Here is a 16953-nt window from a genome sequence, read left to right on the forward strand (position 1 = left end):
TTAAAGCAAGCCTTCCCTCATTGGGGATAGGAAGGGTAAAAGCAAAAACTGAAGCCTATTGTCATTAAGATTCCCCCCCTTTAATTGTGGGCAGAAAGGGAATAGTTTCTAAATTCATCTTTAAGAATATCCTGTGTTGTGAAAATGGCTGCCTACAATCTAACTTCCCTTTCAAGCCACTCTCCTAAACCCACAATCTTGTACATCTTAAATCATCTTTGGCTTCTCTTTTAACTAACAAGGCATGTTATCTACTTGTAAGAAGTAGATAACAGTGTTCCTCACCAGTGGCTATGCTGTCAAGGGCTGCACAGAAATTGCAGTTCAACATCATCTCAAGATGTTCTTTGCTCATCCCAGCTCTAACCACTAGCAGATACCACATGAATGTAGTTGTGTACAAACCATCACAATGACATCCTTATGAGCAACATTTAAGAACTTAATATCAGTACTAATCAAATCTGCTCCTTGAAAGTAAATCACTACTGAGACCAAATCCTTTCCTTACATATTTTATTGACCAGCTTCAAGATGGTTTATAGTTCGGTCTTTCCATGCATTGGTTTACTGTGAGCACATTGTATCAAGCAGCATTAGTCTTGTTTACAAGAATTCCACTCTATGAATATAAAAGCAGCCCATACAATATAGAAAACCTTAAACTAGGATTTAGTTTTGTACAAGATACCCACTATTCTTTTCAACCCTGCCTCAGCATACTCAACTATACCAAAAATAACTTTGAAGAGCTGCCCATCCTAGGGAACTTGTCCAGCTGTATCTGAGACACAGGGTTCCAAAACATTACTAAAATTACCCTGATGTGCAACTTAAGAGCTATGCAGTACCTCTACCCATGCATATGTCTGTAGGTCAGTAACAAGCTCAGCCCCACTTCATGACCTCAATGAGAACAAGGCAGGAACAGCTTCCCCAAAGTAACAGCAACCTGCAGCCAACCAGTTACAAGAGGATTTCAGCCATATTCTATATATTAGCAAATTGTATAGACCTAAGTCAAGGGGAGAGCCTACTCCTGCCCCATTTCTCATTTGTCACTCTCCCACAAGCGGAAAAGGCGGAATCTGAAGGGCAGAACCTCTTACCCACAGAGGTTCTCTACTTGAATCAAGGTGAAGTTCCTGTAATGATAGAGGTGCTCATCTCTTAACTGACTCACATGTACACTATTTACTAATGAATAATCAATTCCCCTTGTGTCCCAGACTCCGTTGCTATCAGTTTCATCAAAAGCTATTAACATCATCTTTTAAAAGCAATATTTGTAGCATATCTTAAGGACAGATCGTGGAACAGTTACTTTTTTGGATGACAATGCCCAGCATTCTGAGAGAATCCAGGGACTGTGACTGTAGTCCAGAAGAGGTCTGACTCAGAGGCATTACCGCTGTTCACAACTGGCTCAAGTGAATATCAGCCCACGTAGGATTCTCCGTTGACAATAGGAAGGACCCCATTAAATTCATTTCCTGTACTTAATAGGCATTAGCTGATTTTTCCAAATATACTGTTGCAAATTACTATACATGGAGTCTGCAGAGAGGCTGTACCTTTGTTCTCATATATGCAGATTTATTCTAATGGACTATCTTGATTTGCCATTTAGAATCTAAATCCTCACATACTCTGCTCTTCATTGGTTGGTTGTTTTTAAAAAAAGATTGAACAGTGACACTTGAGTGGTTTGCCTGCATGGTTTACGTCTGTTTCAACAGAACTTTAAAGAAGCTCCATCTAAGCATTTAGAACAAGATTGCATGTACAAAAGTTTACATTAAAACATTATAAAAGTAAAAAAAATCCTTAATTTTCTATGGTAATATACCAGAGTGATTGAAGCCTAAATACAAATTTAAAACTGTACATTTGCGGCTCTGGGCAATATACACCTTGGAGATGTCAAGTCTTAGTTTGATTGTTATGACAGGCTTAGTGTCTCTGGCGGGTCAATGAGTGATACCGCATTGTACCTGAAAAAGAAAGAATTTACATGAACTCTCATATCTGCTCTCCGGCACAGCTTCCAGCCAGTTATCAGCTATATTTGTGTAGGAATTACTCCCAAGGAAATCCAGCAGTTAGCAGCAGTTTGGACCCAATACTTACTTTACAGCCTTGTATTTCTCTCGTATTGACTGCTGAGTATGCTGTGCTGCTCTGCAGTAGGTTCTATGGAGGTCCACGAGGCAAGGCTTAAGATTTTCAAGTGTGTATCCTGTCACTTCAGTGAGAAAGTCCGTCTGCCAAAGAAATGCCAGGTATTTACTCGCCCCTTTCTTGTGGCCTCATACAAAAGGGAGCTGTTATCCTGCTTGGAAACTACTACTTATTTGCCGTATGGTTGATTGCCACGCGCGTCTATGCCACAAGAGCACAGACTGCCTGATCTAGGTTTGTCTCCCTGAGGGTTTATTTTTTCCCCCACAACACCACAGAAGGAATTTGTGGCACATGCTCAGAATCAGAGGTCAGAGCTTACAGCAGTCCTGGGCAAATGCAGCCCAGTCTTGGCTAGAGCTGGTAGAAGCTGCGGTCCAACAACATCTGGCCAGCCCAGGTTTAGAACATTTATGAAACTGGAGAAATATGAACAGTGAGACAGCTCAGCTAGGGAAATATTCTAACGCAGAAGAAATACCATTGAGGTTCTCAGCAGAGAGCAGCTAGAAGCTGAAGCCTGTGAACCTATGGACCTCAACAAATCTTCTTTTGAGTAACTATTGTAGAATTGAGCAATTTCACAGTAAAAGCTTGTGATGTTATTGGGTATTCAGTTCAAGGTATAGGATAATTAGTGTTCCAAGCACAAGAAGATTGCTTGCCTCCTCCAGGGTCCGTTGTTTACCAACATCTGTCATTTACGATAATTCCAAGAGATAATAGTTAACCATAAGACAATAGCATACATTTTATCAGTCTGAGAAGATGGAGACTTCTATCTGGTGCTAAAAACACAACCCAAACCAAACCACATCAGTGTAGCTGTTGGGAAATCTTTTCAGGAAGGCCTACCTAAGGAGGGCCTGATCACCCAAGCCTCTTTCCCAGCTGCTTTTTGATTCAGCTCAAGTGGTCTGTATAACAGGAGGGAGAGAGCGAGCCCTATCAAAGGTTATCTCTGTGCCAAGAAAGGCAAGGCAGGCTGGGGGAAAAATCCTGTCACAACGCATATATAGGAGGGACAAGTGCTTTTATACATACCCATGTTTTCCCAGAAATGGTATAGTTTGCTATATGAAACGCTGCTGCTGCAATTACTGATGGCAAGTATTTCAGATATGGGTCAGCATCAATTAAACTCAATTCTCCCAAGTACTGTAGGAAAAGAACATCATTTTAACTTATTTTCTGGCACTAACATACCTTAATACATTTTCCCTGATCAAATTATACAAGCTGAGCCTTTTAACAAGACCATTCATGGTTTACAAACCTGATAGGCCTTAAAGTTTTATCTGGGATACCAGTTAAAAGTCCCCCCCTGCATTTTTGCTGGCTGCAAGCCACAATTTAAATCCAGGGAAACCATCTAGCTGACAAAGAAGAGTGAGGATAAGCTCTGAAGTAAAGGGTAGCAGCAACAGAAAAATACAAGGGAGCAGGACCCTTTTAAGGTTGCAGATGCCTGTCATCCATTGAACCAGGTGGGATAGAGGAAAAACCTTTCCAGCAAGCAAACCCTGCTCCAGCTGAAGAAATTACATTCTCTTAACGCTAGATAATTCTTCAGCGCTATGTCACTGAAACAGAGTTCTTCCAGGGTTGTGGTGATGGCATGTGAATCACACAGGAAATAATGCCTCTTACTCTCAGATCATGTTTCTACTCTTACTTCTAGTGGCATTTACTACTACAGTATAACAGTAGTAACTACATACTGGCAAGTTGATTTCTACTTATGGTGACCCTTTCCAGGATTTTCTAGGTAGAGCATACTCAGAAGTGACTTACCATTCCTTTCTTCTGGGGGAGCCCTAGAAATGTGAAGCTTGCCTAAGGATGCACAGACTGACTCTTCTCCCAGGAGGCACAGTGGGGAATGGGACGCCCAACCTCTGGCTTTGCAGGTAGACCCCTAAACCATGGAGCTATCGAGCCAGGTATTTACTACTATCAAGACCACAAAAGCCATATAAACTCACAAAAACCTAAACAATTGTTTGGGGGAGGGGGGGCTAAAGATATTTTCAAATTTCAACACAGCTGGAAAACATTACTTTTCTAGCCTACAAGAACCAAGATTTCATACCTGTTCCCAGAGGTGTAACCCGCTCATCCCCCCAGCTCTACAGTGGTGCCTCGCTTAACGATTGCTTTGTTAAACAACAAAACCACGATGTTGTAATAGGCAAATTTCGCTTCCCGACGATCGGTTCCCTGCTTCGGAAAGAGATTTTTCGCTAGACGATGTTTTTAAAACAGCTGATCGGCAGCTTCAAAATGGCCGCCTGCTGTGTAAAATTGCTCCCCTTGTTTTTGGACAGATTCCTTGCTTTATAGGCACCGAAAATGGCCGCCCCTATGGAGGATCTTCGCTGGACGGTGAGTTTTCAGCCCATTGGAACACACTGAACAGGGTTTCAATGCGTTTCAATGGGATTTTTTATTTCGCTTAAAGAGGATTTCGCTCTACAGTGATTTCGCTGGAACGGATTATCCTCGTTAAGCGAGACACCACTGTATAAGTATTTTTCTTACACAGATACAGTCTGAAAAGATGTCTTACCATTGCCAGGTTTTCTACTTGGGAACTAGCTGGCTGATGTAAAAAGTACTGAGTAAGGAACTGGTTTATTGTAGGTGCTGCCAGGTCAAATGACAGGACTTTCAGAACTAAGTGCTCCATCCTGAGGACTTGTTTCTTTGTGTAAGTGTCATCAGTGATATAAACAAATTCTGCAACTTCAGGAGGGTAGATTTCTTCAAACTTTCTACAGTAGGAAGAAAAGCACTGTTGTAGAAATGATAACCATGAAGCCCTGTTTCTCCCCACAAATCCATTAGATTAGTAAGTTTAGTCAGCACTGCTGGCTTTTATTCCTAACCTACGTATTCTTGCTACTTCCATGTACTTTATTAATCACACCAATTTAGGAAAATAGGCAAACACTACTCTGTAGTAGAAAGGCAAAGTAGAAACGTAATAAGAAAAAGACAAATCTGTTTACTGGGTGCTTCAACTGGTAATTTTAAAGTACCAGAAATCTAGAACATGTGGCCATCCAGACACCATCTTGTGCACTCTCGCCACTAGTTATACAGTCAGGCACTGATGAGAGTTGTAGTCCAAGGATATCTGAGGGGCCAACTGTTTTAAACAAACCAAGCATCATTTAAGTTTCTGCAATACTAGCAGAATACATAAAAAAGCTTTCCCAAAAACGCCTTTCTAATACAATTGTCAGCATTGCACCTGAGTAGCCCTGAACAATCTGCCCCATCTTCTGTAAAATCCAGCTGGAGAGCTTGTTTCTCAACCTCCACAAGGCAGAAGCTAAAGTTTCAAAGTAAAGTTAGAGCCAAACCTATTGAATTGACTTACGATGCCAACAGCATGGCGGCAGTTCCCACAAGCTGAAGCTTCCCTCTCAAGACAGACATGGAGGACAGAAATCTGTCAATGTAGTTTACAGCCAAATGCAACGTTTCGTTTTGTAGCTTGTATTCTTCACCAACTTCCACTAGCCAGTCCACAAGAATAGCCCGCATGTTATTTGTAATGTCTGGCTGTTTCTTCATATATCCCACTTTGGGCTTACATTTCACCTATAAGAAAATGCAGGCGTTAATTAGCTGTTGCCACTACATATAGACATTTATTTTTAACGCACCTTTCTCCTTAAAAAAGGACCCAAGGTGGCTTAAGTAAAAGACAATATTTAGGTTTCAGGCTTTGTCCCCGAGACCCTAAGAGGAAATGGAATAGTGCTGACCAGACTACCCTAGGCACGAGGTAGCACTGGGTACCACCAAAAAGGGGAAGGCAGGCTGGACCATGGATTCGTGGAACGCAGCTGGGGCCCTGAAGAATGAGTTACAGTGGTGCCTCGCATTACGTTAATTAGTTCCAGCGAAATCGCTGTAGAACGAAAACGTTGTAACGCGAAATTAAAAAGCCCATAGAAACGCATTAAAACCCGATTAATGCGTTCCTAGGGGCTTAAAACTCACCATCCAGCGAAGATCCTCCATAGCGTGGCCATTTTCACTGCCTGTGCAGCGAGGAATCCGTCCCAGAAAAGAGGGGGGAGCCATGTTTTTTACCCGGCGGCCATTTTGAAACAACTGATCAGCTGGCCGAAAATCGGTTCCCGAAGCAGGAACCGATCATCGCAAAGCAAAATTCCCCCATAGGAAACATCATTTTGCAATCGTAAAACCTTCAACGTAAAGCAATTTTGTTGTAAAACATAGCACTCGTGATGCGAGGCACCCTTAGATTTTGTGCTAAGAGGTGTCTGGCAAGTGATACTATGAAAGGGGAGGAGGGGCAATGGACTCCTCATTAGTTTCACCAGTTTTTATTTCTGCTCTCATCGTTGAAGAAACATGCACCAAATAAGCACCAATAATTGATTTAACCATCTTTAGTAGATGGGTCTCTATATACAACAAACCTGAGTAGGAATAAATTGCCCTAAAACTACTCCCTAATTATTACAGACTTACTTATACAAAAGGATTTGCTACAATAAAATTTAAAAAGACTTTGTCCTAGCATACTCTATCTTTGCCTTAGTACCACTGCCTGTTAGACTCCAAAGTTTAATCTATAAACCACTGAAACTCCAAAACATGCAGGCAAAATGGGGCAATGGCCTTAGATATCTGAATCCTCTATTACTACATAACCAGGGAAAGACATACAGTGGTGCCTCGCAAGACAAATGTAATTCGTTCCGCGAGTAGCGCTGTCTTGTGAAAAGCGGCTTCCCATAGGAATGCATTTCAATGCATTTCTATGGAAACCTCGCAAGACAAATGAAATTTTTTCATCTTGCGAGGCATCGGTCTTGGGGGAAAAATTGCCTTGCAAAGCATGGCCATAGAAGAAGCCATCTTGTGAGGCACCATAGCAATCGCAGAAACCATTCGTCTTGTGGGTTTTTTCATCCTGTGAGGCGTTTGTCTTGCAAGGCACCACTGTATAAAGAGAATCCTGAGATTAATTAGGCAGCATCCTCTCACACCCTATATAAACAGTTCTTACCTCCATTTCCCTAAGATATTTATAGATGTCTTCAATGTAATCTGGTACATGGTTAACGTTAATTCTCTGTTCCCCCTCTTGGACTATTGACATATCCATAATACTTGGTGATCCTAAAATGAATTATAGGAAAATTAAGCAGTTGTTTCTGTGAAACTGTGTGTGTAAAGCTAACTCTGGGAGTTATATTCCAAGCAATTTTTCCAAAAGTACTTTTAATTCTCACTTTGGCATTAGCTGCAATCTCAAGCACTTCTGTTTCATCCTTCTTGTCCAACATATAAGTAACCTGAAGTCCCCACCTCAACCTGGAGGTAAAACTTCAGTTTGCTATTATTTTCCATACAGACTCAGCTTGTGGCTCTCAGAAGCAACAGATACATTCACATTCTTTGAGAGGAAGCCCCTCTGGCTTTAAAAAGGATTCCAGCAATAAGAAACAGAAGGACATTGAGTACATGTAAATCCAAGCCAATTTCAGTAGGCAGCAAGCAGAATCAGAGGCCAGTATGAACAGGGGATTGGAGTCAATTCAAAGCAATTTTCCTCTGTTGAAGTCCTCTGGTTTTGCATACATATCTGCAGGAAAGAATTCCCCACTCCCACAAATCATGTGCTGATACTTGACAAACTATATACTGGAGAGAATAGTTGCAAAAGTACACACATTCATAATATCTGGGGAAATCTATATTCCCAGAAGTTCGAAATCCATATGATCCAGTTTGCTATTGAAAAGACAATTTAAACATCCTGGTTTAAGTTTCAAATTATGTTCTAAAACGAAATGCTGTCTGGCCTGATATAATCCTGTTTAGGCAGCTGACTTTTTAAAAAAATTGTTCCTGTTTATGTTGTGTAACAGACATAGCAGTAGAAACCAAGTCAGTCAGAAGTGTCTGAGAAGGTCAACTAAGGTTTTCTTTACAAGGAGTAGGAACTTTAGGTACAGCTGAAATTGACTAGCTTTGAACTGTATGAATTGACTAGCTTCAATGTCACCTATAAACAGCAAACTGCAAAACTGATCAAATGTACTGGCAAGATGGTAACTTGTTTAGCAAAGTCTAAATGTAACAAACTTGTTCAACCATTTCAGCATATTCCTACATGAGGAGGAACATTCTCACCAGCAGTAAGATCCATTGGATTGTCTATAGGCGTCAGTGGTTTCCTAATTCCCATTGAAACAACTGCTGTTTTCAAACCTAGAGCCTCTTCACTAGACAATGTCTTTCTGGATAATGGCTTCTTCTGTCTTGTCTCCTCAGGTTCATCCACATGGATTGTAAAGGCAGGCTGCTTACTCCCCACTTTTCCAAAAGGGACACCAACGTAGTTCTCATCATTTGTACTCCAGGGTATTTGAGAGAGAGGAACCTGCAAAGAGAGTTGACCACTGACATCCACACACTTAAGATTAGGGGTGAGAAACTCTGGTTCGAATCATTGCCCATGAAAACAGAGGCCATGCAACCTCTCTCAACTAAACCTATTTCACTGTAAGTAGAGTTAGGGGCATATAGCAGAAAAAGAACAAGTCATGCCATCCTTTGCTCCAAGACAGAAGGCTGGAACAGCTTTGCTTTAAATGAGGGACAGGCAATTGTAGGCCTCCACACGTTTTTATGTGGGCTGAAGCTCCCATAATGGTTCACATTGGCTTTGCCCTGTAAGGCTGCTGGGGGTTGCAGGCTCCCCAAAAAGCCTCTGAAGGGCCACCAATGCCCACCCCTCATTATGCAGATGTTCTCATTTAAGGTCCAGATGTGAAGAGCTAATCCCTAATCAGGGAGATCCTTAGGGTGCTAAAGATCTCCACCTTTATCATCATCATCACCACCACCACGGATGCCCGACACGTTTTATAGGAAGCGTCGATGGCGGTTGTCCGAGGCAGCAGCGCGACACGGGTTGGCGCTCTCCCTGGGACAGCCCTGGGCGCCAACTTCCCTTTTGTCCTATCTGGATCAAGCCGGGTCTTCCTGCTCTCCAAGCCGGGCCATCTTGTTGGCTCCTATCCCTCTCCGTCCCCGGAATAAGAAGCCTCGCTCAAAAGCCAAGCCCCAGAAGGAGCCCTGGCGTCAGAAAGGGGAGGCCAGGGGAAACAGGACGACCCTGCCAGCTCGGCCTCCCTCATCTCTTAATTAAGAGCTTCCAAAAATTAAAGTGTGGGGGACGGTGGGGGGGGGGGAGAGAGAGCATCTCCTAGCAGAGATACTACGGACGGATGGGAACCGAGGCAGCGGGAAAGACCGAGCAAACTCTAAAATGGCGGAGGTGGGGGCCGTAGACCTCAAGCACGAAGAGGCCGCTCCTCCCTCCGCTCCGAGAGCCGAAAAAGGGCCGAGCGAAACACCACCTCCGGCCCCGCGCCTTTACCTGGGGCTGGACCGGGCCGCCCTGGTTAGCCTGCAGCAGCCCCAGGGCCAGCCGCTGCCCATAGGCGCCCGTAAACGGGGGAGCATCCTTCGTCCCCGGCGGCACATTCTCCTGGTTCTCCCGATCCGAGACCTCGACCGCGGAGCCCGCCAACATGACGACGGGATCGGTAGCCGCCGGGATGAAACGGAACCTCTGGCGACAGCGTCTCGCTCGGGGGCCCGGCTCCGCTTTCGCCGTTCAAGTAGCCCGCGACGATTGAATCGGCCAATGGGCGAGCGGCTCCCCTGACGTCACCGCCGCCACGGGTGCCGGGTTGGGTCGAAAAGGTCTGAGGAAAGGAGAAACGCCGAGAGTGCGGGTTTGGGATTAAAATATACCCCTGGAAGGGGTGGGCGGGAGGAGAGAAAGGATTGGGCGGCTCAGATCACGTGAGGGCAGCGGGCCGCAGTTGTTTCCTCTGTTGATGCGGGAATTGTCGGAAAGGCCGGGTGAGGTTCTTCCCTGGACAGCCTCGAGGCGGGTTTCTTGATTAAGCCTCCGTTTTTCAGGCGGGAAGGCTCCTTTTCGATCTGCGTGGGGAGCCAGCCTTGAGGAGAGGGTCAGCCGCGATAAAATCCGGGATCCAGCCCACCAAGAACCCCCCTTTATCTCTCTTGATGAACCTGCCCGGGCTTTACGATCACCAGGGGAGGCCTCTTTTGGGGTCCCGCCACTTTCCCAGGTGCGTTTGGTGGGGACGCGGGAAAGGGCAGTCATTGTCGTTGACTGCGGAACTCCCTCCCACTGGAGGCCAGGCTGGTCCCCTTTGCTTGTCCTTTTGCAAGCAGGTGAAGACTTTTCCCTGCAGGCATGGTTCGCATTTTGTTGCTTCTAAGCCTATTTTCCATAATGCTTTTATCTAATATCTTAAATATATTTAAATATAATGTTATATGCCTCCTGGGAGCAGTACTGTAGTTTCTATGGACGGAAAAGAGCAGATACGGATTAAATGGTTTTCAATGCATTCCTATGGGAAATGCAGATTTGACCTGAGAACTTTTTGACTTGAGAACCGCCTTCCAATACGGATTAAGTTCTTAAGTAGAGACCCCACTGTAGTGGGTGAAAAGAGAGAGAAACTTTGCAGAAGTCCTGCAAAAGGACCAGTATCTTTAGACAGGCGTAATGTTATGTTTTTTAAAGCAAAGCGTGCTGCTTATATACCGCCCCATAATACTTCAAGCACTCTCTGGACGGTTTACAAGTTAATAATGCAGGCTACACATGTTGTGCCCAGGCAAGTAGGATGATAGCCAGAGTGACACACGGCCAAAACTGCTCTTTAATTCTATTTTCTTCTGGGGTGAAAAGAGGCATATTTCTCTGTTTGTACCTCAGGGAAAGTCTAGGCACTTGGTGAAAGCCTCTTAACAATCCAATCCGCAAGAAGAATGATCCTCAATGCTTCCCTCCCCCATAAGTGAACAGAATAGGGTAACTAATATTTCTGTCATCACCTGCTCATTATTATACCAAGCTAGAAAAGCTGTTTTTTCACAAAATTAGGCTGTTGGAAATAGGTATGAAAAATCTGTGTACACAGAGGAATCCAGACTGCACGCATTATTGGGATTCTAGGCATTTTGTCTTGGTTTGTGCATTTCAAACGAGTCTATGTGTGGGTCCCTAGCTGTTTCTGTCTAGACCACATTAACCAGCAAGAGCATTTAAAAAAAAAAAACCTGTTGGATAACTCAGTGGTTTAGGCATCTATCTGGTTATGGAACTAAAGGCTGGAAGTTCAGTCCCCCACTATGTATTCCTGACAGGAGCTGGACTTGATCATCCATAGAGTCCCCATCCAGCACTGTAGTTCTGAGATTGTCATCTGGGTTGGCTGTGGAGTTCACTGGAGAAACCAGTCTGTCAGTCTAACGTATTTTACAAATTGATGCTAAGAATAAACTTTACTAATCTTGTGGTCCATGTAAAAAAATGGGAAGGCTACTCGCATGTATTTTTGGTTTCATTTGGTGGCCATGCAACTTTCTACAGGCAGAGTTTCCTCCAGGGTGTTCTACCTGAAAGTGTGAGCTGTGGTTTTAACAAATTTGGGTATGCCTTGGCCAAGGATATGATTAAACTGTGGGTACACATTGTCCACTCTGTCAAGGAAGGTGTTCCTGGTGTATCTCTTCACTTCACCTCCTTCCACTCCTTAATCTCCACTAGATTACAGTGGTGCCCTGCTAGACGCTTACCCCGCTTGATGTTGAAATCGCTGTACAACTTTTTTGCGATCACTATTGCGATCGCAAAACGATGGTTCCTATGGGCGAAATTCGCTTTACATTGATTAGGTGCCTGCTTCGCGAACTGTTTGTTCGCTAAATGATGATTTTTTCCGGCTCTGCAAAATGGATTCCCTTCACAAAATGGATTCCCTCCCTTCTCAAAATGGCTGTTTTCTGGACAGAAGCTTCAGAAGACAGCGATTTTAACCAGCTGATTGGTGGTTCTCTATAGGCGATCTTCACTGGACGAGGCGGTATTTCCCCCATTGGAATGCATTGACAGGTTTTCAGTGCATTCCAATGAGTTTTTTCTTACTTGACGATTTCACTGTACAGCAATTTTGTTGGAACGCATTATCATCGTCAAGCGGGGCAGCACTGTACAGATATTTTACATTATGCTCAGAGTTTCTAAGCAGTGTTTAGCTTTTTAACATCTAATCAGTATTTCTAGAGCTTATTATGTACTTTATAGCTTCTTGCATTCATGTTTAATTTTAAACAGTGCAGTGGCTATCTAAAAATCATGACACCTGTTGAGTTTTTACTACAATAAAATGAACATCTGATAATAGTGCTGAGGAAATGTTGGATTTTCTGAGTAGGAAAATACAGTTCTTTGAATGTTTTATCTTCTATAACTGCAGAGGCATGTGGCTACACATTTAAGTGTCACAAGCATTTGCTGCCTGTAATGTAAATGATGGTGCACAGTATACTGTTTCCCCCCATAGCAATATTATTTTGACTTTAATACTCACTATATCAATCCAGTAGTCCAGATATTTATAATTTTTAGAAATTTTATTTACCAAATTCTTTATGAATTAGAATAGAACAAAAATTATATTTTCAATAAATTAGCACTTACTCCCTTTCTATATACATATCTATAAACAATAGGATATACAATGCTAAATACCAACAGTATCTGGCAGATTGTGTCTTATATACAGGATGAAATAGTAAAGCATAATAAGGTGCCGCCACATTACCATAAGCAATTGTTAGGTTTCTATGGCTGGGTGACCTGGGGTACAAGCCCATGACTGTTGAGCGCCAACAGTGCTGGGATGGATATTGGGAGTACGGCTGTTTCTCTCCCTCAGCCATGTGACTTCAAAGCAGTGCACATTCTACTTTAATTTGCACTAAGCTGCTGTGCCATATATAGGAAGTTGTCCAAAATTTCATAAAGCTAGATTCAGAATCTTCAGGCTTCCTAACTTTTTATATAGAGAGACTATAGAATCCAAAAATAAATCTTTAAAAGCTAACAAATTCAGAATATTTTCCACTTTTTCTCTAAATTATTTGGTATAAAATATATTTAAAGTATATGTCTTTTGCTACCTCAACCAGTCAGCTGCTAATCATGAATATGATTTCACCTGGGGGATGTTCTTGATAGTCGCTACCAGCCTTTTTTAAAATAATGCCTAATTAAAAGAAGCACAAGACCCCCATCTGATCTGCTTAACGCAACAGAAATAAAAAGGTATTGTAATATATTTAAAATTATGTGAATGATTAGACTCCATTATCTTCTTTTAGAGAAATTTCACTGCTGTTTCCATTCATCAAGCAGCACTATCAAAAAAGGCAAGCAATGCATTTTGATCGTAGCTTCCCAAAATTTCCAGGAGAAGAGGAACTTTGGTTTTCACATTAGTACCTTTGAATTTAAATTTATCTATGAAAAGATCTGTAATCATACCTGAAATAAAAAGCATACATGCAAAAATGATTACTTAGACAGAATTGGTATTTGAAAAAAGAAAAATCAGGAAACCAGCATTTTAAGTCTAAGATTAAGACTACATTTCCTTTACTAAGTCACTGAATTAATGACAAATACTACTTTAAAATAGTTTGCAGCACATAGTAAATCACATGGTATATGGAGCAGTTTTTACCAGAAATCTTATGCAACTCAGAAGAATTGATACAGAACCACTGATATCTGCTATTAAAATGAATGGCACCTTTGTCATTTACTGCAATGAAAGGTATCCTTAAGGTAATATTTCCACAGATCTAATGATATGCAACATTTACATCTGTTTCAGTTTGCCCTGAATGTATTATAAATGTCTGTAGATATGTGCTTCCTCCTTGTAGCACTGTACTATCATACCTTGTTATGTACCATCAAATTGGAACTGACTAGAGATGGGGGTATTCATATTCATATACGAATATCCCAGCACAGATGGAAATAACAAGGGTCTGGCCCAGTGTGGCTGAACTGTCCATTCATGATTTTGCTGCTAACACAAGTTCGTTGAACCTTCCTATCACGCTGTTTGCAATCGATTACCCAGTGCTGGCAGGAGGCAGGATGATAAGCCTCTCTGCTAGATCGGAGAGTTGCTAATCAGTTGTGGAGAACAGTGCAATAGGAAGCCTCTGTGGAGCCGGCAGCAGTGGCAAAATCATGAGTGGACAGTCCAGTCCAATGGGGCCAGACCCTCGTTATTCCCACCTGTGTGGGGATATTCGTATTCATATATGAATACCCCCATCTCTAGAACTGACATACTGTACTACCCTAATAGAGCTTTCAAGGTAAGTAAGATATTTGAGGAAGGGTTTATCAATTCTACACCTGGGACATGGTGACACTGTGGGCTAAACCGCAGAAGCCTCTGTGCTGCAGGGTCAGAAGACCAGCAGTCGTAAGATCGAATCCACGCGACGGAGTGAGTTTCCGTCGCTTTGTCCCAGGTTCTCGCCAACCTAGCAGGTCGAAACCATACAAATGCGAGTAGATAAATAGGTACCACCTTGGTGGGAAGGTAAAACAGTGTTCCCTAGTCACACTAGCCATGTGACAATGGAAACTGTCTTCAGACAAGCACTAGATCTACAGCTTGAAAACGGGATGAGCACTGCCCCCTAGAGTCGGACATGAATGGACTAAAAATGTCAAGGGGAACCTTTGCCTTTTTACCTTATCAATTCCACACCTGCAGCTAGATTCCAAGGCTGAGCAGGGATTTGAACCTTGGGGCTCCCAAGTCCTAGTACCTCATTCTATCCACTATACTACACAGGTATCTAAGAGATGAAAATTGATAAACCCCACAATCCTTCCAAAGCTTTTGTGTGCACTGATGCATATCTAGGGCCATTTTAACTAAGGCCTTGCTGGACAGCCACTTTGCTTTCTTGTATTTCCTTTTCTTTGGGATGGTTTTTGTTACTGCCTCCTGTACAATGTTACAAGCCTCCATCCATAGTTCTTCAGGCACTTTGTCCACCAAATCGAATTCCTTAAATCTATTATTCACTTCCACTGTGTATTCATAAAGGATTTGGTTTAGATTATACCTGAGTAGCCCAGTGGTTTTTCCTACTTTCTTCAGTTTAAACTTGAATTTTGCTATAAGAAGCTGATGATCAGAGCCACAATCAGCTCCAGCTCTTGTTTTTGCTGACTGTATAGAGCTTCTCCAGCCTTTATTTTACACACCTTTATTTCTCCAGGCTTTGCAAAATGTTAGTCATAAGGATATTTGCTGTTATATTGGTAGCTTGCAAGATTTGGAGTTACAAGAGGTACAGGAACAATAGGAACAACTCCTGTTACAAAATTTATATTGGTGTATCAGGTCCCTGTACCTCCAGGCCCAGCTTAAAAATAATTTTCTCTGTGTGTTCTTAATATGGTTAAAGGATGAGAAAGTCAATTTCTCTAATATATTCTTACTTTTAAGTACTTTGATATTTTAAGATGTACCGTATTTTTTGCACCATAAGACGTACTTTTCCCCCCCAAAAAAGAGGGGTAGAAACTCTGTGCGTCTTATGGAGCGAAGGTGGTGACTTCGCCCCCACTGGCCCCGTGGGGGGCAGTGTCGCAAGGGTCCGTGGGAGCCTTCCACCCCCCACGGGGGCAGTGGGGGTGAAATAGCGACCTTCCAGGACCTTTTGAGGCTTGAAAGCCTCTCAAAAGGTCTTGGAAGCTGGTGATTTCCCCCCTGCAGCCGTGGGGGGGTGGGGGCAGCGTGGCAAGGGTCCTAGAAGGCTCCCTCGGACCCTTGTCACGCTGCCCCCAACCCCCCACGGGTGCAGGGGGGAAATCGCCAGCTTCTGGCAAAATAGTGACTTTCCAGGACCTTTCAAGCCTCTCAAAAGGTCCTGGAAGCTGGCGATTTTACCCCCACTGCACCCGTGGGGGGGTGAAATCGCCACCTTCTGGGGCTCTTCTGAAGCTTCTCAAGCCTCAAAAGAGCCCCAGAAGGTGGCGATTTTGCCCCCTCTGACCCCTGGGGGGGCAGGGTGAATCTCTAAAGGGTCCTGGAACACAACTTAGGACCCTTTGGAGGCTCACTCTGCCCCCCCTCCGGGCTAGAGGGGGCGAAATCGCAACCTTCTGGGGCTCTTGTGAAGCTTCCCAAGCCTCAAAAGAGCCCCAGAAGGTGGCGATTTTGCCTCCTCTGGCCTTCAGGGGGGGCTGGGTGAACCTCCAAAAGGTCCTAAGTTGTGTTCCATAAGACGGACCTCTCCATAAGGCTCATCAATTTTTAGGAGAAGAAAACAGATTTTTCCTGTTTTCTTCTCCTAAAAATTTGGTGTGTCTTATGGGGAGGTGCGTCTTATGGAGCGAAAAATACGGTAATTTTAGCTTTTTAAATGTGCCTTTTTATTCTATGTTTTTGCATTCTTAGAATGTAATTGAAACATTAATTTTGGTATTTTCTTTTTCTTTTTATGCTACCACATTTTGGACTGAATTCTGACTGAAGTATTTGCCTGCAAGTTTAGTTTTTATATAATTCTAAAGCATTTGTACCTAGAGTTTTCTATAGCTGTAAAGTATTTGTACCTAGAGTTTTCCATAGCTGTAAGATTTTTAGATATTTACAAACTTCGAAGTATTTTTGTGTATATGGAACATAGAAGCAATGTAGAGAAATAAAGCATGTAAGATTAGACAAGCTGATATTGCCTGCAGTTATCGCAACAATGAAAAGACTTATACCTTGATACCCAGATGAACTTTGATCAGATTGGAAAGGATTTGAGAATTAATCCTAAATGGAGTACCGTATT

General features: G+C 42.9%; 2 protein-coding genes across 3 annotated transcripts in view; both read right to left on the bottom strand.

Moving 5' to 3' along the window:
- Window positions 1-1704: 1704 nt before the first annotated feature.
- CCNA2 (cyclin A2) lies at window positions 1705-9870 on the bottom strand. Its single transcript, XM_020781470.3, has 8 exons — window positions 9617-9870; window positions 8365-8614; window positions 7235-7347; window positions 5567-5790; window positions 4751-4955; window positions 3226-3339; window positions 2131-2264; window positions 1705-1994 (listed from the first exon to the last, which is right to left on the bottom strand). The coding sequence occupies exons 1-8, from the start codon at window positions 9770-9772 to the stop codon at window positions 1943-1945; spliced, it is 1248 nt and encodes a 415-aa protein (XP_020637129.2). The 5' UTR covers window positions 9773-9870; the 3' UTR covers window positions 1705-1942.
- Window positions 9871-12680: 2810 nt separating this feature from the next.
- BBS7 (Bardet-Biedl syndrome 7) overlaps window positions 12681-16953 on the bottom strand; it is a 32267-nt gene continuing 27994 nt past the window's right edge. For both annotated transcript variants that reach the window (XM_020781466.3, XM_073001702.2), the window contains one exon: window positions 12681-13612. In XM_020781466.3, the coding sequence (XP_020637125.2) occupies window positions 13476-13612 (137 nt within the window). In that variant the 3' untranslated portion in view covers window positions 12681-13475. The remainder of the gene's footprint in view (window positions 13613-16953) is intronic.

Source organism: Pogona vitticeps, chromosome 5 (genome assembly GCF_051106095.1).
Source record: "Pogona vitticeps strain Pit_001003342236 chromosome 5, PviZW2.1, whole genome shotgun sequence".
Classification (NCBI taxonomy): Eukaryota; Metazoa; Chordata; class Lepidosauria; order Squamata; family Agamidae; genus Pogona; species Pogona vitticeps.

Bases quoted from the DNA above. Each gene is read 5' to 3' on its own strand.
- CCNA2 (XM_020781470.3), bottom strand. From the start codon at position 9,772: ATGTTGGCGGGCTCCGCGGTCGAGGTCTCGGATCGGGAGAACCAGGAG. The intron at 7,348-8,364 runs GTGAGAATGTTC...AATTCATTTTAG, and splicing joins TCCAATGGATCTTACTGCTG to GATCACCAAGTATTATGGAT. The intron at 1,995-2,130 runs GTAAGTATTGGG...TTTCTTTTTCAG, and splicing joins GAGAAATACAAGGCTGTAAA to GTACAATGCGGTATCACTCA.